The sequence below is a fragment of the Phocoena sinus genome, chromosome 15, assembly GCF_008692025.1.
Source record: "Phocoena sinus isolate mPhoSin1 chromosome 15, mPhoSin1.pri, whole genome shotgun sequence".
In the NCBI taxonomy this organism is placed as follows: domain Eukaryota; kingdom Metazoa; phylum Chordata; class Mammalia; order Artiodactyla; family Phocoenidae; genus Phocoena; species Phocoena sinus.
This window is the reverse complement of record NC_045777.1, coordinates 31,816,623-31,843,167: the sequence shown is the minus strand read 5'-3', so window position 1 is coordinate 31,843,167 and position 26,545 is coordinate 31,816,623. Positions and strand designations below refer to the sequence as shown.

Below are 26,545 nucleotides of genomic sequence, written 5' to 3'. Positions count from 1 at the left end.
GCAGGAGTTAGGCAGCCGAGGTGAGCCAGGGAGGGAGAGAGGAGGAATCAGGCAGAGGAAACAGCATGTGCAAAGGCTAGGAGATGAGAGCACCTGGGACAAAGAGGGGACAGCAGGAGTATGGCTGTGAGAGGGCAGGACCTGAGCATGGGGTCAGGTCTCAGCAACAAGCCTCAACTAAGGCCACAGGAAGGCGCCAAGCAGAGAAATCTCACCCCAACTATTGTGTAAGGAATGAATGAGCGGAGGCAACGAGGCTGCATGGAGCCAACTGGCAGTCAGGATGAATCTGAAGAATATTTAGAAAGTAGAATGGGCAGGCCTTGGATACTGATGAGATCACTCCTAGTAAAGAATTGATGGTGGTGAAAGAACACTGGATTGGGGCAGGTACAGGAGGAGGGCCTGGGTCTGGCCATGCAAAGTCCACACAAAGAGGCCTCACAGGCCCATGAGAGTTAGGAATGTGGACTTGGAAACCGCAGGATTATGGTGACTGAAGCCCTGAGAGTAGGCAAGAACACCCAGGAGAGCATTCAGTGGGGAGAAGTGTCTCGAGCAGAATGCTGCCAGCTAAGGGCAGGGCCAGCAGGAGGAGAGATGCCCAGAAAGGCAACTTAGAAGGAGCAGCCAAGGCAAAATGAGGAGAGGTGGAAAGCCAGAGAGCAGGTGAAGGCCAAGGGCAGAGGATGCCTCTAGAAGAAGGGAGTGGTCGGCAGCGCCCTGGGAAGTGATGCTGGTTCCATACAGACAACCCCCCACATCTCATACCAAGTCAGCACACCCCCTATCAGATACCACAGACGATGCAGAATTTAACAGATGTTTATTTGTGTAGTAGGAAGATTCAGGTATATAAATAAGGTGAATACTTTCCAATGTACAGTATATCATGATCCGACACTTCATTGAAAAAGAATCAGTTCAATACTGATCAGACAGTGCACAGAGAAAGGTCAGCTGGGGCAAAAACACATGGATTTAGTGAAATGCCAGAGGCAGGGCCAGGACAAACTCGGGGCCAAGCTTGGCAGCACAGACACTGCAGTGGGCTACATTTGACTACCTGGCACTCCTCAGTGGGGCCAGGGAAGCCATTTCTATGTTTTGGGGAACCTTCTCACTAAACAGGTCTTCAGAGTGAACTGAGGAAGTGCCTGACTCACCGAACACCACCAGGCTTCCCAACAATCTTGAACAGAGGGGCCGCTTGTCTCTAACACTTTGGTCTTCCCCTCCTGTTTTGGAAAGTATTAAACACCAATAAAACTTAAAACTTGGTATCAGCATCGACTCCAGAAGAGAATCCACAGTGCATGAGCGTTGAATCCAGGGAGACCTGGATGGGTTTCTGAGCCCAGTTTCTGTTCCCGCACCCACAAGACACTCAGGGCTGGCCTCCACCAGCTGCAGGACTCTTGGCCTCTCCTCTGCCTGCACTCCTCCTGCTGCTGCCCCCATGGCTTCTCAACAGTCCTCTGGCCGGACGACAATAAACCAGTGTATCCTGACACTGCCTTTTGTTCTCTTGGCTCCAAGTCCTTTGGTTATGTTGGCCCTGATGTCTGCTCAGCTCTTTCCCTTTGTAATCAGCTCCCAGACACCCAGCCAATGTGACATAAGGCAGCAACACAGTGCTGTGTGGCAGCCACACGGTGCTGTGTGTATGGAGGATTCAAATGCAACAGTACACAAAGGACATCCTTATAAAAACAGGTAGGTACGTTCTCAACCCCCTTTCTATTCTGGCATTCCCTGGCACAAAGCCAGCAAAACCAGCACATGAAACTAACAGAGGTAAGAAATGGGTGCTCCAGCAGCCGAGGACAGGGACTGCGCTATGGATGATGTCAGCAGAGAATCTCACCTAGGACAGTCACCAGGTGGCTAAACCCAACTAGAGACTCTGAGCACTACGTAAGGGTCTCCCGAGACCTGGGAGACCACTGCAGCAGCATCTTCAGCCCAAGGTGCAGAGGGCCCTTGCCCCTGGTTTGGAGCTGTTTTCTCTACAGATAAAAAGCTGCCTGGGTCCATTAGATGCAACGATGAGGGAGGAAGTGCCCGGCCTGGCAAGCATGGGTCCAGAGGAGCGGGAGGCAGACCCAGGATCAGTCCATCACAGCAGCTGCTCACTAACCCCCCACAACTGTGCTCCTGGCTCCTGTCATAAGCAGCTAACTGAAGGGGAGAGACTACCATTTAAACACATGGGCCTTGGGTCTAGTCTTCATTTCCCTCACTCAGGAAACAGCCCACAGTCAAGCCAGTGGTCCTAGGTCATTATTATTCTACTGGCTTGAGAACTTCCGGGATACCCTGTCAACACCATTCCTTCCAAGTGAAGAATGAGCCACCTCAAACACACCCTCCCCAACTCCTCTGTCTGCATTCGGAAAACTAAAAGAAATAGTTTTCATTTTTCATTAATCCGGTGCCTACTCTCCTTTCATTCATGAATCACCGCTGAGATCCTCTGCTAACCTAGAATCCAAGAGAAACACCCTCTATCTATCCCCAAGTGGTCACCTGCGTCTACCCTGTTAACACTTTTAAGATAGCAAGAAACACAAAGCCCCTAACTTATTATGTGTAAGGACATGAGCAAGAGCTTTAGGCCTTCCCTCTGTACTATCATCTACTACAGAGCAGCTTTCTCTCTCTCCCACTCCTCTTGGGCCCTGCGGTGTCCACTCACACGGAGGACTGCTGCAGGTCCCTGAGCTGTGTGCACAGAGCACAGTTCTTGGCAGAGGGGGACATGAGGTCCACAGCAATTCACAGATCAGCCCTTACTGCCCAGGAAGTGGAGGCACCACCAGGCAAGAGGAAAGGGCCTCCTTCCCCATGGCAAGTCCAGACCAGGGGCAGCAGGAGGTGAGCAAAACCTCAGGCAAACCATTCCTACCAGGAATGGAGAATTCTGGAACTTGTCCACATCCTCTTTCCTTTCGTCAGGCTGGCTTTCTAAATGAAGTGGGAAGTACCCAGTCGCTGTAGATGGGTAAGGTCTGGACTGATTCTCTCAGAAGGAGAGTGTGGTCACTTTCTAGACTTTGAACACCCAGGCTGTGTGCAGGAAAGGGGCAGTGTAGTGGCTGAGAAACAGTCTCCAGCATCACACAACCCTGGGTTCAAATTACCAGCTGGGTTCAATAAAAACAACTACCATTTATTGAGCTTACTATGTGCCAGGCACTGACAAATATTTACATGCATTACCTCATAAAATCCTCACAACAATCCCGTAAGGGAGCTGCTATTATCAGAGACAGCTGGGTTGGAATTGTACCTAGTAACCTGCCCAAACCTAGGGCTATTTGAGCCCAAAGTCTATCTTAACCACTGCACTTTGCCTGTCATGGTACCTCATTTTCCTCATGTATAAAATGGAGATAATACCTGATCAAAGGTTGTTTTCTGGATTAAAAGGGATAATGCATCCTTAGCACTGTGCCTGGCACATATTAAGCACTATTATTGCAATTATTATTAATAAACACACTGCTGGTAACTTAATGACTCGAGAATAAAAAGGAGTCTCATCAGATAGGCATTTGGTAGAAGAGGGGAAGGGGGGCAGGGTTTTCAAAGAGCCAATGGATTTGAAAGCCACTGGCAATAAAATCCTAGACTTCAGATATTCTGGCATTCTGTTCTCATAAATCATCTACATATTCTAAAATCCCAACACTTCAGCACCCAAAGTATATCTCCCAAACCACCCTCCCAGCTGAGATCTCTTTGTCTTTGAAAACATGGCATACATACAGACAGGTGAAAGCCTTGCTCTATCAAGAGGCAGCCCCAGGTAAGAACAGCAGCCTCTACCCACCTGAGAGGCCAGGTGAATAAGGTTACTGCCGGTCAATCTGAAAGGGGGGGCAGTGATGGGAGGACAGAAAGATGGGGCCACCTTCAAATGGAAATAGGCAGTCAGCAGCTGGGACTCCATTCCTCACTGAGAACGGGCCCACCTTCTGCAGGGAATGTGGGTGAACAGAGTTCAGGACCAAGAGGAGGTAGGCCTAGAAGAGCCCTTAAATTAGCCTCATTCATCACCACTTGGTCCAAGCCCAGCACCCTATGTAGGTCGTGCCACAAGGGCCCCCACCCAACAAGGGAAAACAAGTTAGGAAGTGGGAGCGGGTAACCTCTTTAAAAAGTGAAAGCTGGGTAATTGCGAGCATGGAAGGTGATCAAGGGAAAAGGAAGTTCGTTTCACCAAGACAAGGACAGAATAACGAGGCTCTGCCCAAGAACCAGACCCTCTCTTCAGGAAGCTGATGGTTTGTTCCAGCCACTCTTTCGGAGCCCCTGCTGACAAGCGCAGTGAGAGTCGGCCCATGGTTTGTTGTCTTGCAATGTGTGTGTGACAGTCACCTGGACATCCTTCTGTGGAAGAACAGCACCCTGGGCCTAAGGGAAACTTCCCACCCTGACTGTGGAAAAACAGGAACCCTGGGCCTAAGGGAAACTGCTCCCTCCCCACTCCACCCCTTCCTCAGCACATAATCACAACGCACAAGAAAGGTGGGCACAGATGAGAGTTACTCCCAAAGACAAAAGGCGATGGTGCCTAAGATATCAGTGACACAAGAAGAAGTTTCAGAGGTGCCACATCTAGTACAGTAATGCAAATCTACTTCCTTGGAAGCTGACCTTGGGCAGGCTTCTTACTGAGCAAGGCCACTGCTGTCCAGTTTTCCAAGCAATGATGCTCTTTGCCCTGAGTCAGTCACACACACCCCTGCCCCTGGCAATGTCAGGGATGCTCCTGAGCCTGCCAGGGGCTCACTGACAGTCTGAAGATGTGAACTTAAGGATCCATTCGAATCAGCCTCCAGCTAACTCAGCAACTAGCTCATTCAAATCAAAGGGCCCGTTTAGTCTCCGTTAAAATATATTTTTGGAATCTTCTTATACAATATAAGTTACAGGATAAAAAGCACAGCGGGGAAAAAATAAATACCATAAAATGATTTCAGAGTCTACCTGTGTAAGGCTAAGTTACATTTTGCCCCTTCTGAAAGAGACATTAGTTTCAAACATACATTACAGAATTGTACAACACTAGAAGGAAATACATCTTAAATACAGTTAAACTATACCTACTAAAATGCTCAGAATATGAAACAGGCAAGAAGTAATAAACATAAATAAGGCCCAGGCCGCCTTAGAAGGTTTCACTTTCAGAAGCAAAACATAAATGTGTACTTTTTCGATGCTGAGAGCAACTGAGAGGGTGGCACATGCACACAAAGGGAAAAGGTGTGGGTGTCCTGCGAGCAGTCACGAGAACTCGCCAGGGAGGACGCCCAGGCCCAGCCCCTGCAGATGCTCCCTGGTTTCTTTTTCCATCAGCTCCTTATGTCACCAGGTAGAAGCTAACAGCAACTTAAGCTCTAAACATGGCACACAGGTCGGGCCTCCTGAGCTTGCCGGAAGGAATACTGTGCTTTCCCAAAGGTGAGGAGGCCCGGGGATGATAAGTCCTTGTCCTGCTGGTGAGCACAACCACCACGTGACCCTGGGGAAGCACCCCCCGGCCCTCGGCTTCCTCATCAGCAAAGGGCTCATGCCTCTGACCTAAGGTACCTCAGAAGGCTGCTGTGAGAATGTATAGGATTCAAATTGGAAAACAAAATAAAAATCTCTAAAACAGGACTGCACAATATGTATGAACACAAAATCAAATGGGAAACATAAAACCATGCATGGGAGTTAGAAACTAAATCCACGACAAGGGAGGGCACACAATTTGTCACATTTTATTTCTCACAAAAAAAAATGGATCTGAAGCAAGTTATGCCACTCATTAATATCTGCACAGCTGTGTGTTACAAGTCTCTAGAAATTTGTCTATTTGGTGAAAGATTTGCAATAAATGGGAGAAAGAAAAACAATGTGCTATATAGACACAAGGTGGCATCAGTCCCCTGGCTACTGACTATGAAATTCCCCTATTTCACCAGAAAGCAAGAAGGGAATCAAAAGAAAACAAAATCCCAGCTGACCCTTAGGCTTTCTTGATGGCAGCTCTGTTGAGCTTCCCAGCTGCCGTCTCCCAGGACCCCCATCAGCAGCCATGTCCACAGGAATGTGCCAGGCTCCCTGATCCCAAAGGAAGACCTATTCAAAGGTGGCTCTCTGCTGCCGAGTCCCAGCTGAGACTCCCTGCACCCAAGGATCCACCATCTGCCCACAGTAGGGCACCACGAGACAAATGTGGCGCCATTCCATCTCTGGTTTGGGGAACCAAGTTCATTCTGCAATCAGAAAACTAGATTCGTTACTAATCACCTCCACTTTTTAAGATTTATTGCTGAGGACAAGCATTTTAAGGACAAGTATTTAGAAAAGGCCTGTAAGTACTTGCTTTTTGGGTGCCCAGGACATGACTCAATACCTGCAGCAGCCTCTGGTACATGTACTTGTTCAGCCAGAATCATGGAATATGGGAATTACAAGACAGCTCAGAAAATGAGGACCCACAGAGTGATGTGTCTGTCCTACCTAGAGTCACAGCCAGCACTAAAACCCCATGCAAAAACACATTTTGTTTTTAAGGGGGCCTTGGACCTGAAAAAGAAAAGCCATGTAATGAACTGGAAATAAAAGTTCAGAAGAAAGAAGCTGTTGCACGTGGAAGGTCACACAGCGACTGTGAGCTGAGACATCAAGAGGGGTCTGGTCCGTGCTGGCCGCTTTAGTGATCTGGGCTGGCTGTGAGCATCCACGGACGCAGTGAGGCTGACATAAAGAGAAATAAAGCAAAGCAGCACCAGCCCAAGGTGCTGAAGCAAGCTGTTACACCCCCATTTGGCAATGAGAACCAATATGGCACAGAATAATGGAACACACTTGGCCACAAAGCTCTCCCCTTGCTTATTGTCCTGACAAAGAACATATATTCCAAAAGTCAACCTCACTCCTCTACTTAAAAGGAAACAATAAATAAGTCACAGTTGAAAAGAAAAACGGTCCCCCTGTAAAATATAAACTACATTTAAACTGGTCACATTATACAACAAGTGTGCATTTAATCTTCAGAAGCTTCAAACCTCTAATTGGGTTGGGTTATGCAGAGTTGTAAGCAGGACTTTGTGGTTTCAGTGAAGAAGTCATGGTACAATTGAAATCACTGTAAGAAATAAGTGATTTTTAACACACACACAGATACACACTTGCCTTAAGAGTTATACATATATATATTATATATATAATACACACACACACACACACACACACACACACACACACACAAAACACAGCAGCTACGTGGGTGGTCAGCAAGGCCAAGGGCATGGGCATGTGAAAGAGAAGCCCTCTGCTCCCTGTCAAATGGGGAAACCCCCAGAAGGGATTCAGCAGCAACAAGTCTACAGCACAAACGTGAACGACATCATCCCTGAAAAGACCCAGTTAACCGACTGCCCTATAGGAGCCACTTGAGCCTAAACTCTGTGGGAAAAGGCCCAATTACAGTATATCCTACTGCATACACTTGAAATAGTACAGTGTGGCTTTTCTCCAGACTATTATAATTTTTCATGCTTTCTGAAAAAAATAAAAACTGAAACCTTCTTTCAGTCTGTGATGAAGCGAGGTGAACCCATATCATAAAGCAGAGCTCATACTCCACAGGATTTGTGAACAGAATGCCTATCTGATTAACAAGTCTTCATCCCTCCAGCCTCAGGAGGCAGCACTCCTGTAGCTCCAAGGCAGGGATTACTGAGAAGCCCAGGAAAAGCGCTCCAGTAGTAAAGACATCCAAGCTGTGCATCTCTTCCCTGCTGGGGGTCAGCTACAAACAGAGCTTGGGGTGGGGAGGGTGGCTAAACTGGACGAACACAGATGAATGACCACTCTGATCAAGCCCAGATATGGAAGCTCCAGCTTGGGAGCTAGAAGCACCAAGCAGGTGCTTCAGAGCTGGGCAACACTGTCTTCCAGGTTGTTAAAAACTTCGGTTTTAAAAACCCAAATGGTTTTACCACCATGACTTCTTTCCAACTCAAAGCTGTAGGTTACTTACAACCCAAATCATAAGCACATAGACTGTACACACAGATTTTTTTTTTTAAATCCACAAATAAAAAACACTGTAAAAAAAAAAAAAAAGATAGTGAGTTGAAGTCTTTTCTTTGTCCAGCTGGGCTTGCCCTGGAGCCCTGCCCCTCACTCAGCCCTGTTCCTGCTCTCCTGGCCCTCGGTGGTCCCTATTCGTCCTCTGTGGCAGCTGTTAGCATCCCCTTGTCAGTCAGGTGAGATTTGAGCATGTTGAAGATGTGGAGCTGCTGATCTGGCCTCAAGGTCAGGAACTGCTGAACCAGCTTACTCGGGTTAGGGCCCCTGGAAGAGGATGAAGAAACAGCACTGAGCAAAGCAGGGGCCAAGCAACTTCGAGGGCCTGATTATTTAAGTAGCTGTTCCCTCTCTGGATTCTCTACTAATGGAGGGTAAGGGTCCTCAGGGAATCCATAACTAATAGCAACTGAAAAATGCATTCACACTTGGTTTTTTTCACTCAAACTGAGTAGCTAGAATTCTAGAATTTCACCACTTAAAAATCCACTAAGTTGGTTCAGATGGAAAGGTACTATACCTGATAAAACTGGCAATATACACATTGACAAAGGTGGCCATCAGATACTGGCAGTCAAAGCGATCCATGATGCCTCCATGGCCAGGAATGGTATTGGCAAAGTCCTGTTAGAGGAGGGGAAGGATTGATGAGCCTGGCCTCAGCCAAGTCAAAGCCTGGTTTATGGTCCCACCTCAATGTCCAGCTACTGTACTGAATAGCTGAGGGCAACATAAAGTGAAAAGTATTGATTCAAATGCTGAAGCTATAATAGTACACAAACTTATTAAATTACAAAATGTTTCTTTTGAAGAAAGAATATATTAACAAATATACTGAAAATCCAACCACTGAATTTTCTTAGAAACAATGTATCTTCCTTTAACCTACTTAAATTCCATGCATGGGTGAAGAAGAGCACACATTAATAATCAGAGTTCACAGCTTGGTATTCTGAAGGGGGTGGTGGCTGATGAAGTGGGACAGGAGGAGGAAGGCAGAAGATGGGTGAAAAGGGGCCCAGCTAGGAGACAATGAGGGGAAAAGAAAAGCGTTTTCCTACTTTGATTTTAAAGGCTCGCTTGAATCCACTAGCGAAGAACCCTCCAAAGGGGCCAATGAGTGAAGCAAAAGTGGAGAGGGCAATGCTGTGAATCTGGAAGGGGTACATCCGGACTGTTTTCTGAAAAGAATAAATGAAGTCAGTTGAGATGCCTGCAAGCCCAGGCTTATTACTTGTTAACATTAAAAAACAAACAAACAACAACAAAACCACCTCTTTATGAAACTACTTCTCTCCCCCCACCCAAAATAATTTAGGAAAAAGACTGGTTTGGGGGTTTTTGTTTGTTTTTGGTAAATCTCTAATATATGGCTTAATAGAGGACATTAAGGTACTACGCATTCAGTCTACAGCAATATGATGTTTTGGTTGAAGTGTATGAAGAAAATGTAGCCCTACAAGGATACATTGTTGAAAAAAGGAAGAGTATTTTAGCACCGTCTTTTCAGATAATTATGGGTACTCTTCTCTGATACTACACCAAAACTTGAGCGGTAGTTTTCTAAAAATTTGGTGCAAAAAAAAAAAAAAAAAAATTTGGTGCAATGTGGAATCTGAAAGCCTATCAATGACCATTTGAATGGATCGTTTACCCGTGCATGACTGTGTAACACCATGCACTGGCCATTTCAAAAATACTGGTTCACTGAGTTACACAGATCTTTCAAATGTAGACAAATTTTGCCATACAATGTCAAAACGTCATATGTTAAAATCACCACAGATCCCTCAGAAAAGCCTTTAAGTATTAAGAAGCTGTCAAACTTACAGTGGCAGGTATACACTTTCCAAAACTCTAATTTGTACTTGAAAGCCAAATTTTATCATTGGTAACAACTACTGTCAGTTGTTTTCTTGAAGTGACAGACTCACTTTGTTTCTTTTCAAGAAAAATGTCTGCCAAAAATCCAAATCTGAAAAATTATAGTTTGCCGGTTCTTTTCAAGTAAAAATTATGTCCCCATAAAAAAGCCGCTAGTTCAGCTCATAACTCAAGCAGGTGCACACGCAGTCTTCCTTTAGGTAAGCACTGTCCTGCAGCATTTAGCAGGAGCATTTTATGTATAATTTCAATTTCGGTACCAGAGCATTAGAAAGGTGTGTATTCAAGGGTCAATTAATAATTTTACTATCTCATCAAAGACATTCTTAAAGTGAGCTGGCTGAGTCTTCCTGTGAGTATGTGGCATAATGAATTCAATGACAGTCCAGTTTAGTGCCACTGCCTTCACTCACGCTAAGGTGCCAGCACTGCTTTTGCACCATCATGGCAAATGTTGACAAAGTGAAAAAGTGAAACTTTCTTCATTATGTTATGAAGAAAGTACAGACCCCCTGAGAGGACCTCAGGGTGACCCAGGATCCAAAAGCACACTTTCAGAATCCTGGTCTTAATGATTTGAAGCGGGAGGAAATGTCTCCTCCTGTCTTCACCCTGAACTGACTTGAGCAATTCTCCAACCTGGGGCTTACAAGCTTTGGGGAGGGAGGAAGCTAGTTGTTTTTGAGGGAAGGCAGTGGTGGAGAGGGGGCTCTCTCTTTGTAGTCACTATCCAGCCAAGGATCATTCGCCCCATGTGAGTGGCACATACCCAGCCAATGACCGACTGGATCACCCCAGGAATGTTGTACTCCTGCAGACGAAACAGGTCCGAGGGCTCACAGTCCACAGTGAAGCTGTTGGTATCATTGTTGTACTCCACGGGGCAGACAAAGCATCTGTACCCGGACATCACATAGGACAGCTGAGGATGAGAACAGACAGACTAAGGAGACAAGTTCCAGCCATCTTGCCTGGGCAGCACGTGCCTGGTTCAGCCAAGTCCCTCACAGTGCCTAGCACCCTAAGTGCAAGCTATGCACTAAATCAGAGGTTCATATTTCACCATATGTGTATTTTATCTGTATCTGGAAAAAAAAAAATGGAAAAGAGGCTGATGGCCCACTGAGGCTTCAATGTACTTGCTCCAACAACCAGGCCCTGAATAAATCCAGGAAAGACCTGAGGGAATTTGGGCAAAGAACTACAAGAAGTTTCACCCATTTGGAGGAGCGACGGTCCATTTTTCTCAGGATCCCTTAATTCGAAATGGCAGGTGGTGAGGGGAGTGGTATAGTGAGAGGGAGACAACCAGGAGGAGAGAAGGCTGAAGAGCAGTAAGTAGGGGTCAGCCCTGAAGGGCAGCTGGACAACTCTGAAAAGGGGAGAGACAGGCCTGAGGGTCAGAAGCAGCGAATGGTGCTCTAGAAAGGGCTGGAAGATCATTCTTCTCCAGGAAAGACACGCACAGGAGAAAATCTGGGTTAGAATGGCATATCCCACCTCACCTCTTACTCTCAGGCAAAATATCAATTGCCTGGACAAGAATGCCATCTCCTGAGTGTTGCCAGGCCTCAGACTGAGAGGAGTACAAGGTGTGCACGGCCCCCACTCCTCTACTGCTTAAAGACCGGCAGATAAAGGACAGCTGGCATTGCCCATGCCATGTTCATGCCCCGCTACAGGGCAAAGTTGCCATTCAGCAGGACAGAGTCCTTGGCCTCGGGGGACATGCTCACTAGCTGTGGATGGGCTTTGAAGGTGGGTGGGAGGCCTCTGTCCATCCCCCACCCAACTGGGAGCACCACCTACCAGAAGGCCAAATACCACAGTAGCAAAGCAGCCCCCGATGAAGCCTTCCCAGGTCTTCTTCGGGGACAGCTGTGGACAGAGAGCAAGTTCTTAAAAAAAGGCATTTTGATAACTATAGCTTTGGGAATAATGATTAACTGTTAAAAGTCTTTCTACTATTAAAAAAACTCATTCAATTAAACCACCTCACCTTCTAAAGTACCCCATACTTGGTTTCCTTGTTCCCTGTCTGATAGCCCTCAGTTTCCTTTCTGTTTCAATTGGCCAAATAATTTAATTATATTATAAAACAGCAAACTATTTAAATGATAACACTCAAATTCAGATCAAAGCCACAAAAGTGTGCCTACACCGTCTATAAAAATATTTTCCCTATTAGCTCTTTTTTTTCCTATGAGTAGTTGTCAAGTCTTCCTCTGGCTTTTCTCTTGAAGCTAATTTATTACTAGCCTTTCATCAGGATGACATAAAGATGTACACACCGGCTAGATCTCTTCTGTCTCCCAAGCTGATCTACTCATATTGAAAGCACCACCCTCCCCTCACGGTGATGGTCCATGTTAGGGTGATCCACTTACCTTGATGAGTGGGGTTCGACCAAAGAAGAAGCCAAACATATAGGCCATGATGTCATTACAGATCACACAAGAAATGGGGACAATGAACCTAGGAAATAAACCAAAGTAAGAATCAACACTACCAACATGATAATACCTCAGAAGTCCACAAAACAATGCCATTCATAAATTTCAGTACCAGAATAACCCATATAGTACTTATTAACCATTAAGGAATAAGTTTAAAAGAAATAAAATGCCACATAAGCCATACCTAGTACCCAGCACATAGCAGCATTCAAATGTTTACTGAATGACTACTGAATAAATGGAGGTGGTATCCTATAAAATGTCATTTGTTCTTTTTTCATTATAAAGTAATATAAAAATTTAAAGTGTAAAGAAAAGAAAAAATAAAAAGTTGCCTTGTTTCCCCTATCCCTATCTCCATTCTCCAAAATAACTACTTTTAAACATTTCTGACTTTTCTTCTTCTAGTAGTTACCTCCATAATCCTAAGTAATACATTTATTATCTATTTCATAATTTACCTTTTTTTTTTTTTTTTTTTTTTACTGTTTATTACTAGCTCTAGTGAGCCCAACTTTTCCCCAGGACTACACTGAGAGCAAGACCAAGTACATATAGCCAGATTTCTTCTCTGCCTCCCTCTGCTGGTCTGGTCATCCCCACCATGAAAAAAAAGGGACAGTTTCCAAACTTGTACCATCTCTCTCTTCTCACTTTCTGTTCTCTGACAGTCACTTTTTTCAAATTTCCTCTATTACAGCTTAACATAACATACAAAAATCCTAGCCCTTCAACTACAGGCAATATTTTCTGACTTCCTGCTTGTTAAGGTAGGGATTTAGAGCACCTGTATCCACCCAACCACCCATAGTATTTACTTTGTTGAGGCTTCTAGCAACATTCTCTGCTCTACACCTATAATTAAGTCTTGAAGGTTCAGTCTAAAAACCAATAACTAGAGATTTTAATATGATTCACTCTAGAGCCAAGTGGTATGTCTAGCCCTGAAGATGAGAACTTAGCATGAGCCCCTCTTTAGAATTACTTAACAACACTCTGAAAGAGAGGGAGAGTACATCTCCTCAGGCCATTATCATTATTTTAAACATAATAATGCCATAAGGCGAACATTTAGATGAGCTAGTCTCTGTTCTAAGCACTTTACATATTTTTACTAATTTATTCCTCAGGCAGTGGGTATTACTGTACCTTCACCCTGAGAACAAGAAACAGAGGCACAGTTTGGGATCTTAATCACAGTACTTTAGCTCCTCATATACACGAGGATATGCCTTCACATTTTCACTAAAAGCATAGCTTCTTCAGTCAGCCTACTGATTTCTATCAATGGTGATAGATTTCTTGCTGAAACCATTGCATTTGTGGAATAAAATCTACTAAGTATATCATTCTTTTGACACATTGCCAGATTCCATTCGCTAATAGTTTATTTAGAATAGTATATCTATAATCATAAAAGAAATCAGTTTATCATTCTTGTTTCTCCCTCCCTATGCTTTTATCAGCTTTAATATTAAGGGGTGGATAAAACTCAGCTGCTATCATTGGTCATTTTTTCCAGGTGTGGATTCTTATGCAATTTTCAAAGTTCTTTTATAGTTACTGGTCTATTCAAGTTTTCTTCTTCGTGATTTTTACTCGGTGACCTCTTGTCAGGAAATCATGATTTTTTCTTCTAGATTTTCAAATTTGTTGCCATATAGTTGCATTGCCTTTGATTCTTTAAATATCCCTACACCTGTTAGTCTAGAACAGTGGTTCTCAAAGTGTAGGTCCCAACCAGCAGCATCAGCATCACCTGGGAATGTACCAGAAATTCAAGTTCTCAGGCCCCACCCCATAGCTACTGAAGCAGAAACTCAGGAGTGGGGGTGCCCAGCAACCTGTGTTGCAACTAGGTCTGCAAGGGATTCTGATGTAGCTCAGGTGAGAACCTCTGGTTTAGACAGTTCATCAGAGTTTCTCAGCCCACCTATATGGAAACATCCACAAAATAAAAGGAAAACCCCCCCCAACATCACTCACCAGATCATTCCTTCAAACAGGTTGTGGATAACAAGATGTGACTGGGTTACAACAATCAGTAATGTTACATGGGTCCAGCCAAACTGCAAAAGAAGATAAAGGATAAACTTTACCTAACAGTTTAGCTTGAAAGGAACTTCAAATAACCGTTAATACCAAATAGAAAATTGCTTAGAAACAGGTAGGAAAGATATCTGCTTCTGTACCTGCTTTACGGGAAGTGAAAAAGGTATAGAACAGGCCTCTGGGAAGAACTATGTTCCCCAGCTACAGTTGCCATCAAAAGGAGGGCCCATATGGCCCATTAGTTAGTCCTTCTATGCTCCAAAAGCCTGGGTACTTCTCATTTTCTTAGTAAGTATTTATTGAGTGCTTAGGACACTCAGAGAGGGGATGTTTTTAGGGAGTGATATAGCAGGCAGGATATCTATGGGCAATGCCTAAAGCTTCACCTTGAGCCTTACCTGGAGGCCACCCTCAGGTCCAGAGGGCAAAGACTACTTAGGGTGTAAATTACATAACAGCGATTGGGTCTAGGTGGATAAAGAGCCACCAAACTTCACTAGGGATGCCTCCTTCATCCTCTAGGTTCCAGATGAATAAAAACAGACTGCATTCCAGGGTTTTGATTTATCACTGAAAGGATGAGAGGCCTGTGGAGTTTCCACAGAATTTCACTTATGCCAAGAATTTGGACACTGATGCGCATATTTCCCTTACCATGTAGAACTGCAGTCGATAATGCTTCTTGACCAGACTCAGCACAAACATGCAGAATCCTAGTTTGAGGAAGAGGAGGAGAAAGGGCAAAATGAATCACATTCTGCATCTATCTTTGTCCTAGTCATTTCCTTTAGCTGTGTTAAGCAGTCCTTTGCTAATTTCCTGGCAGCAGTTAACCAACCAGGGCACAAATTCATAGCCCAAGGGAATAAAACCAGATAAGCAGTCAGAAGGAAAAAATGACTCCTTCAAGACAATTAAAGGAAGGCAATATTTTAAAATCTTGCAGACTACACTCAACTTAGGACACTGTTCACCAGATAGAAATGTTTTGATCCTAGAGCAGGGGCCGACAACAGTCAGGCCAGCTGCCTGTTTTTATAAACAAACTTTTATTAGAACACAACCATACCTATTTGCTTACATATTGTCCAGGGTTCCTTTTGTGCTACAATGGCAGAAATAAGGAGCTGCAACAGAGACCCTATAGCCCCCAAAGCCTATAGTATTTATTATCTGGACCTTTTAAGAAAAAGTTTGCCAACCTCTGTCCTAAACAACAGGCAGAAGGGGGATCCACCTGGTATGGGGCCAAGGCCATCCTTGCATCTCTCTCCTACTGACCCATATGACCGAACTCTCCAGGAAGAAAAGGGATTTTACCCACAAGTGTGCTGAGTCCCTCAAAAGCAGCCCTGCCCAGAAGAGAGCACATCACTATTCAAGACCCCTGGCCTCCCTTTGTGGGGCTGCTCCCAGGCTCTGAGGCATGCTCTCTATCCTCAACACAGCAAACCTCTCAGAAGTGGACTTCATATTTTAATAGCCAGGTGTCTTTCACGGAGCCGAGTATTGCCATCAAGCTGATGAACAACAGGCAAGACTGAAACTTATTAGGTCAGAACAAATTTCTCATATGCCTCAAACTGGCTTTTAGGGTAACTATGAAGAACACATTACTAGCATTACTGTACAGTCTTAACTGAGTTTAGATTGACAGAGCACTTTACTGTTTGTCAAGTTGCAATGTATCTGTTCAAATCCTCACAGTAATGCTCCTGTTTTAGCTTTAGATTACAGAAGAGCTAACTGAGATTCAAAGAGTAAGCTCCTGGCTCCTTTGAAGTCACAGGTCTTTTTAAACCCAAATCAATAAAATTTCTAATATACTGCAATGTCCCTTTTTTCAAAATTAATTTTTATTGGAGTATAGTTGATTTACAATGTGTGTTAGTTTCTGCTGTACAGCAAAGTGAATCAGTTATACACATATCCACTCTTTTTTAGATGCTATTCCCATATAGGTCATTACAGAGAACTGAATAGAGTTCCCTGTGCTATATATACAGCAGGTTCTTGTTAGTTATCTATTTTATATATAGTAGTGTATATGTCAATGCAATGTCCCTTTTTATATACAAGTTCCTGGGTGGTTTTTGTTTCAGTCACGCTGCAGAATCTCTACCAAGAGGACAGTCAGGACAAGACCATGCTATGCAGTCCTCCAACAGAGGCTGGAACACAAGGACAGGTGGCATAAACTCAGCCTCCACAACCACACAAGCCCCTTGGTCTCATTTCTCTTAGTAAAGAGCTGCTACAGCTCACGTAAGGCAGAATCCTTAGCTTTGCTCCCTTAAGTGGTCAGAGTTAATGTCATCAAAACCTTACATTGACCAAGAAATGCCCCAACTCAGCAGACATGCAAAAACAAGACATACACAACTGGTGAGCTGCTTGACTCATACCTGTTAGATAGAGAGTAAAGGAAATGAACCGGTGGTATTTACTGAGAATCCGCAAAGGTTCCTCTCTCTGGACCAGAGTGAAGAAGTAATCTGTCACTGTTTCGCCATAGAAGAAATAATTTACACACAGTAGAAAGTACCTGTAAAAGAATACAAGTCACTGCCAAGGGGAGCACATGTGGCCTCTCCTTTAAAGCGAGGCTGTTAGAAAGCTTCGAGGACCAGAGGTCCACCTGACCCCCAAGACCCCCGGGGGCAGCTCACACAGGGACAAGTAGATCACCATTCCCTGTTCTCTGGTGACACTGCAGGTGAGACGTTTATCTAGAAATTTGTGGCTTTCATTCACTCTCCATTTATCATAAACTTGGGACTCAAGTTTTTGCCCCTTCTGTAGCATTACCAGGCCTAACTTAACACTCAAACTGTAAGACAACCCTCTGAAAGGCACCTCATCCTGCCTCCGCAGCCTTACATCCACTCTTCCTGACACAAATCTTGCACATCTATCAAAATGGACTTCTCTGGCCTTGCCACCTGCCTGCTTGGTTCCCTTCTTTTCCCTGCCTGGAACATCCTCTTCACTTACCCAGTTTATCACTCGTTGCTCAAATACCATTTTCTTCATAAAAACCTTGCATGACCTAACATGATATCTGCCTCCCCTGCATTTATTTCTATAGTACAAAGTATTTGCTCCTTCCACTAAGCAATTAATTATGCTTCAGACTGTCTTCCTCTCTGATGCCTGGCTTTGACACACAAACCTTTCACTAGCACTAACTCTTCATCTGTTTATAACCTCTCTCCTCTACTGGAAGGAGCTCTGAGGAGGGAGAAGACATGGCTCATATACCTTTGCGGCCTCACTGGTGTTTCTGAGTATGGCAACCAGCAGCCCCACTCTAAACACTCAACAAGGATCCAGACAAAGAAGAGAGGGGAGAGCTTCTCTCTTCCATTTTTTCTTTTTTTTTTTTTTTTTAATTGTGGAAGTTCAAGAACTCCCATACTGGGTTTGTTTTCTGTTATGTGAAAAACACTTCCTTTGTACAGTGACCACGGGGTTAGACATCCTGAGTATGTTAACAAAATTCATAACATTGCTTTCCAGCTATAGAAGAACCACAAGAGAGACCTACGTCTTAACCCAGGTGGCAAGCACAGGCCCTGTGGAGACTGCGAGGCAGCTTGTGCTGCTGGATGACGAGGAAGCATCTCTCAGAGGATGTGTCCAGGCCAAGTCCGAGCACATCAACTCCCTTGGCCATAACCAAGTTGCCGGGGCCCAAAACACTACTCTCTGGCCTGGTAAGTAATGAAATCAATGCCCGAGACCCAGCACAGCAGGGTGAGAAGAATCTGTATTTGCCCGAAGTCTTCTCAGGACTACACAGTACTCTGCTCACATGTCACCACCTGAGAAGAGTGTGGTCAATACAGCAGCGAGTTTCAGATCAGGAAGGGGTCTCGGACATCATCTGTACTATAGGTTTTGATCCTGTTTTTGCTTCAAGACAGCCAAGCCCGGAATTCCCTGGTGGTCCGGCGGTTAGGACTCTGCCGAGGGCCCAGGTTCAATCCCTGATCAGGGAACTAAGATCTTGCATGTAGCATGGCATGGCCAAAAACAAAATAAAAGCCAAGCCCCTTCCTAGGAGGAGAAAGCAGAGTTCCTCTGAGGAGCCCCGATCCCCTGCACTCAGTCTCACTCCTGCTCACTGGCACCCAAGGAGCCTCCGAGGAACTAGGGCTCCAAAACCACAGTTTGAAAAGCACTGACTAGGTCTCAACCATCTGTTTTAAGGATGAGGAAGTCAACTTCCAGAGATAGCAACACCAGCACTGACAACTCCCAGATGATTCTTGTGGGATGCTGAGATACTAGAGCATGAAAAATGTACTGATATAGAAAAGGGGGGCCATTGTGCAGAGTCTAAGGAATCCAAATACTGATGCAAACACAGTCACAGATGCAGCTGGTCTGGTTTCTTCTGAGGAAGAGTCCAGACTCTGGGTAACTACTCAAACGCTCCTCACAGGCCAACCATACAGTCAGGCCTATGCAATACTTGGGTCTCAAAGGCACTGTGAAGGTCCATGGCCATCACAGCCTCCCTCCCACCATGATTGTAAATACCTACCACAAAACACTTGTCCAAATCTGTTAAGGGTTTCTGTGGGGCTAAAGAGCTTACCAGCTGAGGGTTCTGAACCAGGGCAGGTCATAGGAGTGGTAGACATTGTAGCCAATAGTGATAATCTCATGGAAACACTTAATCTGAACACACATCACCTGCAGGACACAAAAGAATTAGAACACTTGTCAACTCCCCAATTCTTATGATCTTTGGAAACAGAAACCAACAGGTCATGGGCCTTCAAGAAAAACCACTATATTTAAGAACAATGTCGGTCCTTCAGTGATTCCACTCTCCTCCTTTCTCTCTCACACCACCCCACAGGGTAGTGAGGCCCTTTAAGTCACACAGAGTAGATGCAATTTCTCACAATAAATATATGCTTCTGAAACTTCAATTAACTTTTTATTGTAGAACACCCCCCCACACCTCGGGACTCAATATCTTCCATTCTTGACTTTGAATAGAAATACATACTTGAAAAGTCCCAACTGCTCTGCTCAGCACTCATCTGTTAGTCATTTGACCCTGTCCATGACAGTGGGAAGACTAACAGCAAAGTACTGTGGACTGGGATTTCTTAACAAAAAAGTCCTAAAACCTAGGAGGGAGACTCCAGGAAAACAAGAAACAAAACCAAGAGTCACACAGAATCGTAGCCAGGGTCCCAGTTTGATCAAAGAGCTGAAGTAATAAAATCAAATTTTAAAGTGATCCTTAATTCACACACAAATGGCCCTCCAGTTGGCCGCTGGAAGGTGAGAAATCACAGCTATTCTAAGGCAGATGTGGTCTGAAGAGCCTGGACCCGAAGTGATTCCCAGAACCAACCCAACACCTGGCACTTAAAATGACCAGTCCTGTAGGGAAAAGTGAAGGCAAAACTATAAAACAGCATATAAATGGCACTTACAATCATCATTAAAACCATTGGTCCCAGGTAAATGATGATGAAGAAAAATGCAATCATGGCCAAAGTCAAGATGCCTCTCACCCACCAGTTCTTCCATCTAAGTTAGAGAGGAGGGGAAGGAGAAAACACGTCAGGGGCCCAGAAAGAACTGAGGCACAAACCCAAGGGGGATGGTTCTTCCTGGGTTGAGAGGGCCCTGAGGTCAATCCTTTCCAGGAGTATGTCCTTCACCTTGACAGAGGCAGTAGCCCAGTAGCCACATGCTGGGAGGAGCAGAGCCGCCAGAGCCATCACATCATCCACGCTAAACTCAGCAAGTCCTCCAAGGTCCACAGAAAAACACACCCAGCTTGTGTCTTAACGAAGGAATCAGGCAAAAAACCCGAGGGAACAATGCCCTCTACTTCTGTATCTACTTGGACGGCTTCTATGGGCTTCTCTATCTGAGTAAAAAACTATGAACATTTTTCCTGCAGCAGAATCCTACATTGCTCTGACCCTGCATTGCTATGGCGATAACAGTATCAAACACAGTGGTAATAATAGCTATCATATGTATGTACCTGGCACTTCTATAAGGACTTTACATGTATTAATTGATTCAACCCTCAACACTACTAGCTTTTACAACAGATGAAGAAAGGGATGCACAGTTCATACACCTGTGAAGTGTTTAAGCTGAGATTTGAATCCTGGGAGTCTGGCTCCAGAACCCATGCCCTTAACCACTGCACAATACAGCCTTTCAAAGGGACAAATGTGTGGGAGGCATGCCCAGGAACACTCTTAGATAATGTTTTGGGGTCTTATAGTTTGCCTTTTTAATCTGCCCATGCAGCTGGTATCGGAAGGACTAGAATCTCAAGGGACCAAAATTTTAACCCTGAATTCACCCAAGTTGAGATGTTTCTCAATTCTTATAGGAAAATTCAAGGAATGTCCACAATGTATGTGTGTGAGAGAGGGAAAACTGAACTCTTAACTAGAAACTTGGGCTCCTCAGTGTAAAGCAACCTGCCCATTAGTCACAAATTCCAAGGATCATTCATCTTCACATGCTGTGTCAGTGACCACCCCCATGTCCACTCGCTCCTCCTCCTTAAACAGCACCTCCCAGACAGCCTAGAGCACCCTTCAAGGCCAGATCCACCCAGGTGGCGCTCGTAGTCACTGTTAAACACTAGATGATACTCAATGGAGCCCTAGGCAAAGGCAGGGGAGACTGTGGCCAATGAAAGCGGGCAGGTCTGCAACCTCACATTCTAACAGATGTGGGCTCCTGCTACAACACTGTGGGCTCTCTACGGGCTTCGGGTCTTCCATGGCACTTGGAGACAGTGCAAGACCCCAGCAAGCACTTGCATCATTAAGCCAAGCTACCTTGAAGACAAGTTGGAAAGGGCCCTGTTGAGGACCTCTGGGGTATCGTCTACAGAGGTTGGTAGGGTGACAGCTTCCACTCGGCTCTCACTGTCCGATGCAGTCTCTCCATCTGCCTTTGCTTCTGCCTCCGACTCCTACATAGCAGAAAAACAGAAGAGGAAAAGGTCACAAGCGCTGAGTAGGATACTGGGTGTAGACATCCAAAAAGACCCATCCACCTTTGAGAACCCCTCTCCATCAACACCTACGTCACACAGGGAGCAGCCCCTGCTCTGCCACAAGCTATGGATGCTCAGAACCACCAAGACAGCCCAGACTCTCTCGGGGAAAGCTGCGTGTTCAGGCTATTGCCCCCCCGCAACAGGGCTCCCCAAAGTCCATGGTGTTACTTCCAGACTTCACAAGAACACCCCATAAGGAGGCCAGCCCCACTCAGTGTGAAAGCCCTATGGGACCACTAACTCGAGTCACTGCTTCACCAGGACTGGTGTGTACCACTGCCCTCTCCCAGCCACCAGGCCTGGGCATCAGCAGACACTTTGATGTCACTCACAGAGTTGCCACCAGACCCCGGCCACATAAGGAAATGCTCACAGGAACTCACCCTGCTCCCCAGCCTGTGTGAAGGGACCAGAGCCATGCCAACAACAGGTTCTCCATCCAGAGTACCATGGAGCAGGCTGCTCTACATCCTAGGGACCATCCTTCTACTCAGAGCTTTTATTTCTTAGGAGAATTTAGAATAGCTGCTGTGAGAAGAGGTGCAGGAGAAATCAAATCACTTGGAATCAGAGTAACAATACTACACAGTATTTGAATAGCCCTTCACAGTTTTGAGAGCATCTCCCACACCTGTGAACATCTGAGCAGCTCTGGAAGGAAGGGAAGGAAGACGGAAAGATCCCTGTTTACAAATGAAGAAACAGGGGCTCTGAGAAATTCGATGGCTGGCCCCAAATCTCCTACTAACCAGGTCTCTGACTTCAGTGTGTTCATCCCACTAGATTTCCTTTTATGTAAGCATCTCGGAATCCGTTTTATTCTTCAGTAAGAGATTCAGAATAAAGTAAACTGAAAATGGCAAAAGGTTGTTTCACCAAAGTGTCAAAGATTTCATTACATACATGTGCAAACAAAAAGACAGTTATATCTTTCTTCAAATTGGACAATTTGAATTTCCCTGATGACTAATAAATATATGAAACTGAGGATCCCTTCACATGTTTCTTGGCCATTTGGATATCGTCTTCTGTGAAGTGTCTGTCAAGTCATTGGCCAGTTTTCTACTGACTTTTCTTGCTTTCCTTTTTATTGATTTGTAGGAGTTTTTAAAAATATGTTCCAGATTTAAGTACTTTGTGTCACTAACCTGTTCCTCCAGCCTTCTCTAACCCCCACACCCCACCTCAGTCCTTCCCTTTCCTACAGTCAGACCTTCTCCCTCTGGCTCAGCACTGGCCACAACGGGGACTTGGTGGGAGATTTTATAACTGTCTTCTGCCCCAACTGACCATAAGGTCCCTAAAGACAAGGATTATAACAACTTTTTCTCAGGATATCCTCATGCCCGGCACAAAGATACTTACATAAAATACTTACAAATATATGTAAGGATGGTGGGAGGAAGAGAGGAATTAATTCCAGGTGTGGTAAAGCTGCCCCTACCCTCATAGAGACAGCTGTTTCTAAATTAACTCACAACTGTGATAACACCACAAAACAGAGGCTTTAGTGCAGAACTGCTGATACACGGACAGCAGGCTTTGGTAAAGAACTTATGGAGGCACTTTGCTGTACAGCAGAAATTAACACAACATTGTAAATCAACTATACTTCAATTTAAAAAAGAAAGAACTTATGGAGGTGGCCTCCTCCGTAGGATCTGAGGGGGAAAGCCACAATTTCCGATGATGGGGGTGAGTGCTCCTTCCTCCGCCATGCTTAGCCAGTGGCTCTGGACAAGTCACCCAAGTGACTTGTACTGTGCTTCCTCACCTAATAAAAGAAGCCCAGAAAGGACCCTCCTTATCTGGTAGGGGTTCCCTAGAAAGATTTAACCAAACCCCCACCCAGAGCTGTGCCTATTCCACTGCCCCACAAGGTTCTGAAATGCATGGATAATGTGGGATTATCCCTCTCTGATGAGACTGCGTGAAGACTCAGGCATTTGGAACAGCTTTCCATTCTTCATGTTAACATTATCATCCTCTCCCCATCAGCTACCATCAGGAATATGAGGTAACGATGTTGTGGGATTATCTAGATCTGACCCCTCAGCCAAGGGGCTTCAAAATGCAAGTACCAGAGCCCCACCAAGGCTTCCCACAGATGTTCTCCAGGAGTATCTAGAAGCCACAGGGGCTGAGGTGAGCACAGCAGGCAAGAGGACACAGGCATGCATGCGTGCACACACACAAGCCCTAACACAGTTTATTTTTAACTTATCCATCCTGTTGTCAAGGAAACTCACAAAGGCTGCTGGTTCCCCAGGCTAGGAAGGGCAGGAAGGAACCCAGGCAGAGCCCCTGCAAGGCAGGGGCAGGGACCTCCGGCTCGGTACTAAGTCTATGGACTTTGCAGGCCCTTTTACGAACGTTAGCCCAGATATCGCCATATCCGACTCCTCTCCTTCCTTGCTAGGAGGAAGTGCAGTGAAGAGAGGTATCCTGAAGCAGAAAGTAGTAAAAGGACAGAGAGAAATGTTACAAAGATGCTGTGACTGTTGTTACTGTCAAGACATCAGGGGGCCTGGGATGAACAACTAAGAAATGAAGTAAACGCCCTAAAGAAACAAGCCTGAAGGAGATTAACTTTCCAGGTGTCACCTGCCTGTTAGCAAGTAGCTCACTCCAGGCTCCTGAATAAGCACCCTCAGAGCCCTTACCTGGAGGTCTCCTCAGAGCAGGAGACAAACACCTACACAGGCAGCCACTCTCCCACAAGCTGAAACACAGCCAAAAAACGCAGAAGGGCAAATTCCTGTGTGGGAGGATAGAGCACAGCCTGGGAAGACATGGATCAGGGTGGGGCAAATCGGCCAGCTCTCTGGGCTCCAGGTGGAGATGTCTAGAAAGCAGGGCAATGAACAGAAACCTTGGAGAACCTGGAATCCTGCAGCGTTCTGGCTCCTCCCTATGCACGGGCAGGGCCTTCCACTTGGGCTGCTCATGCCCGAGTGAGGAGGCAAATGCTGGCGGCAGCTTCCATAGTGGGCCCAGAAGGAGGCAGAAACCTGGAGCCCAAGTTTTCACCCAGCAGAAAGTGGCACACGCAGGACCAAGAGTCAGAGATGTCAAGCACTTCACTGGTTTGCTCCTCCAGCGGACGGTGAGACAGGCAGACGCCACGGAAGACTTTCTGCAGGAGGTGGCGGCGGCAGCCAGTCAAATCCCAGCCCTGGTGCTCATGACACTCAGCACAGGCCTCCAGTCTCTGGTCTTACCACTGGGGAAAGGACCCCCCCCCCACCTCAGACGGTTGTTGGGATGATCAAATGCAACATCAGTGAAAGTCTATTAAAACTATAAAGGGACTGAATAGCAACAGGCACCTGCTGCACCCACACCCACACCCACCCCCCCAGTAGGCTGACCATGGCACACACGACAGGAGCCCAAGAACCCTAAACACCTACCCCAGGCAACCTGGGCACCCTTCCCAAGGAGGGTAGAGTGGTGAAAGAATGGTGGTTATCAGGCTTTGCTGGGGCCCTGGGCTAATCAATTCTGTGAGCTCAGCATCTGCCTGCCTTGCTTCCTGTTTCCTGTTTTCCATTCATCCAACAGGCGGCCCCAACTCAAAAATGATCCACTCCTCAAAGCTCCCATGAAAGGTGGAGGTCTGAGACACAGGCAGCAGTACATGGCAGTGCTCCCTGATGTGGGATGTATATAGCACAGTCCACTGAGGTGTGGGAGGAAATATTAGGACTTATTTCTATTTAGCTCATTCAGCTTTCCTTTCTTGTGCATGCTTTATAAGGGACCTATCAGCACAGGTATATAACTGAGTGAGTCTGTGCAAGCTGGGGCACATGGTAAAAGCATCACATATATGTTGGACACAGTGGTGTGTCAGTGACTGTGGTCTTCTTGATTCCCACGCACTGAGCAGTGCCTGGAACGTAGCAGGCGCCCAAAGATTTGTTGGACTAATGAGCTAATTAATTCTACTTAAACTACCATGGACCAAAGTGTCTGTTTGCACTGAGCATATGACAGAACCCACTTGGATTTCCAGCTCGTGTGGCCCTTGCAGCAGAGCCAGACTAGTGCCCACTCTCATCCCCTCTCCCTGCTGACTGGTGGGTCTGAGGACTCAGCTCAGTAGCTCTGGGGCCAGAACACAGTGGCAGGGAAAGGCTGCCTTGCTGCTTCAAGCTGTCTCAGCACGGCTCCCAGGCATCCCCTCCTCCTTCCTTTCTTTCTTTTCAACCCAAGGGCCCAGATCAGAGGCTGAGTAGGGCAGACCCTTGTCTCTCAGATTCTCTCTCAGTCACCGCCCATCCTCCAAAAGTCCAGCAGCCATTTCTCATGGGGGTTGTGGTGCTGGTGTAAACAGGAAACAAGAGCATTGCTTTAAAAAGAAAAAAAAAAGTTATCTCTAAGGCCTCCTTCCTTCTGGTTCACTAAGACTCTATAGGGAAAGGCAGAAGCACTTCAGGTGAGGGACACATGGAGAGTCTTGGGTACCAAGGGCTCAGACCTGTCAACATTCTTAGAGAAACTCATGCCTGAAAGGCTTCCCCTACCAGCCTACCAGGGTTCCTCAACCTCCTACAGCTGCCCAGGCACCAATGAACTAGGGCTCAAAACAGCACAGAAGGCTTCCTTCAACACAAGCAAGAGAAGGCAGCGAGGCAGGGCCAGAAGGAGCTGTAATGGTGGGGAGAGGGGAGGTCCCTGTGGTCAAGGTCTGGCTTCCTGGCCTGAGAAGGGACCTGGCTTGGTCCGGAACAGCATCCGTAGGACTCATTTTCACTGTTATAATCTACTTAGAAAACCCTAGAGAGAACCCAAGCAGTTTAGAGAATACTAAGCTGCATTAAAACTCATAAGTTTCATTTAATGAGTGACTTCACAACTTACACAAACTATTTTTTGTACTGCTTTAGATGCAAATTACAAACCTTGTCCTGGAGGAAAATCATTCAGGCTGAGCCTAACCTTTCCACTAAGTATCATACCTGCCATCTTCTTAAACAAGCCCTGTCGCCAGGTG

At 45.7% G+C, this 26,545-nt stretch overlaps 1 protein-coding gene across 2 annotated transcripts in view; it reads right to left on the bottom strand.

The window, feature by feature from the left end:
• Positions 1-809: 809 nt before the first annotated feature.
• The window catches only part of CDS2 (CDP-diacylglycerol synthase 2), a 70,796-nt gene continuing 45,060 nt past the window's right edge, over positions 810-26,545 (bottom strand). Inside the window, exons 2-13 of one of the 2 annotated variants that reach the window (XM_032604227.1) lie at positions 21,323-21,459; positions 19,943-20,039; positions 19,087-19,184; positions 16,889-17,028; positions 15,138-15,196; positions 14,418-14,500; positions 12,363-12,450; positions 11,785-11,853; positions 10,745-10,897; positions 9,153-9,272; positions 8,612-8,715; positions 810-8,358 (exon numbers count right to left, since the gene is read on the bottom strand). In XM_032604227.1, coding sequence (XP_032460118.1) covers positions 8,226-8,358; positions 8,612-8,715; positions 9,153-9,272; positions 10,745-10,897; positions 11,785-11,853; positions 12,363-12,450; positions 14,418-14,500; positions 15,138-15,196; positions 16,889-17,028; positions 19,087-19,184; positions 19,943-20,039; positions 21,323-21,459 — 1,281 coding nt within the window. In that variant the 3' untranslated portion in view covers positions 810-8,225. The remainder of the gene's footprint in view (positions 8,359-8,611; positions 8,716-9,152; positions 9,273-10,744; positions 10,898-11,784; positions 11,854-12,362; positions 12,451-14,417; positions 14,501-15,137; positions 15,197-16,888; positions 17,029-19,086; positions 19,185-19,942; positions 20,040-21,322; positions 21,460-26,545) is intronic. The other variant, XM_032604228.1, reaches the window with a different exon arrangement.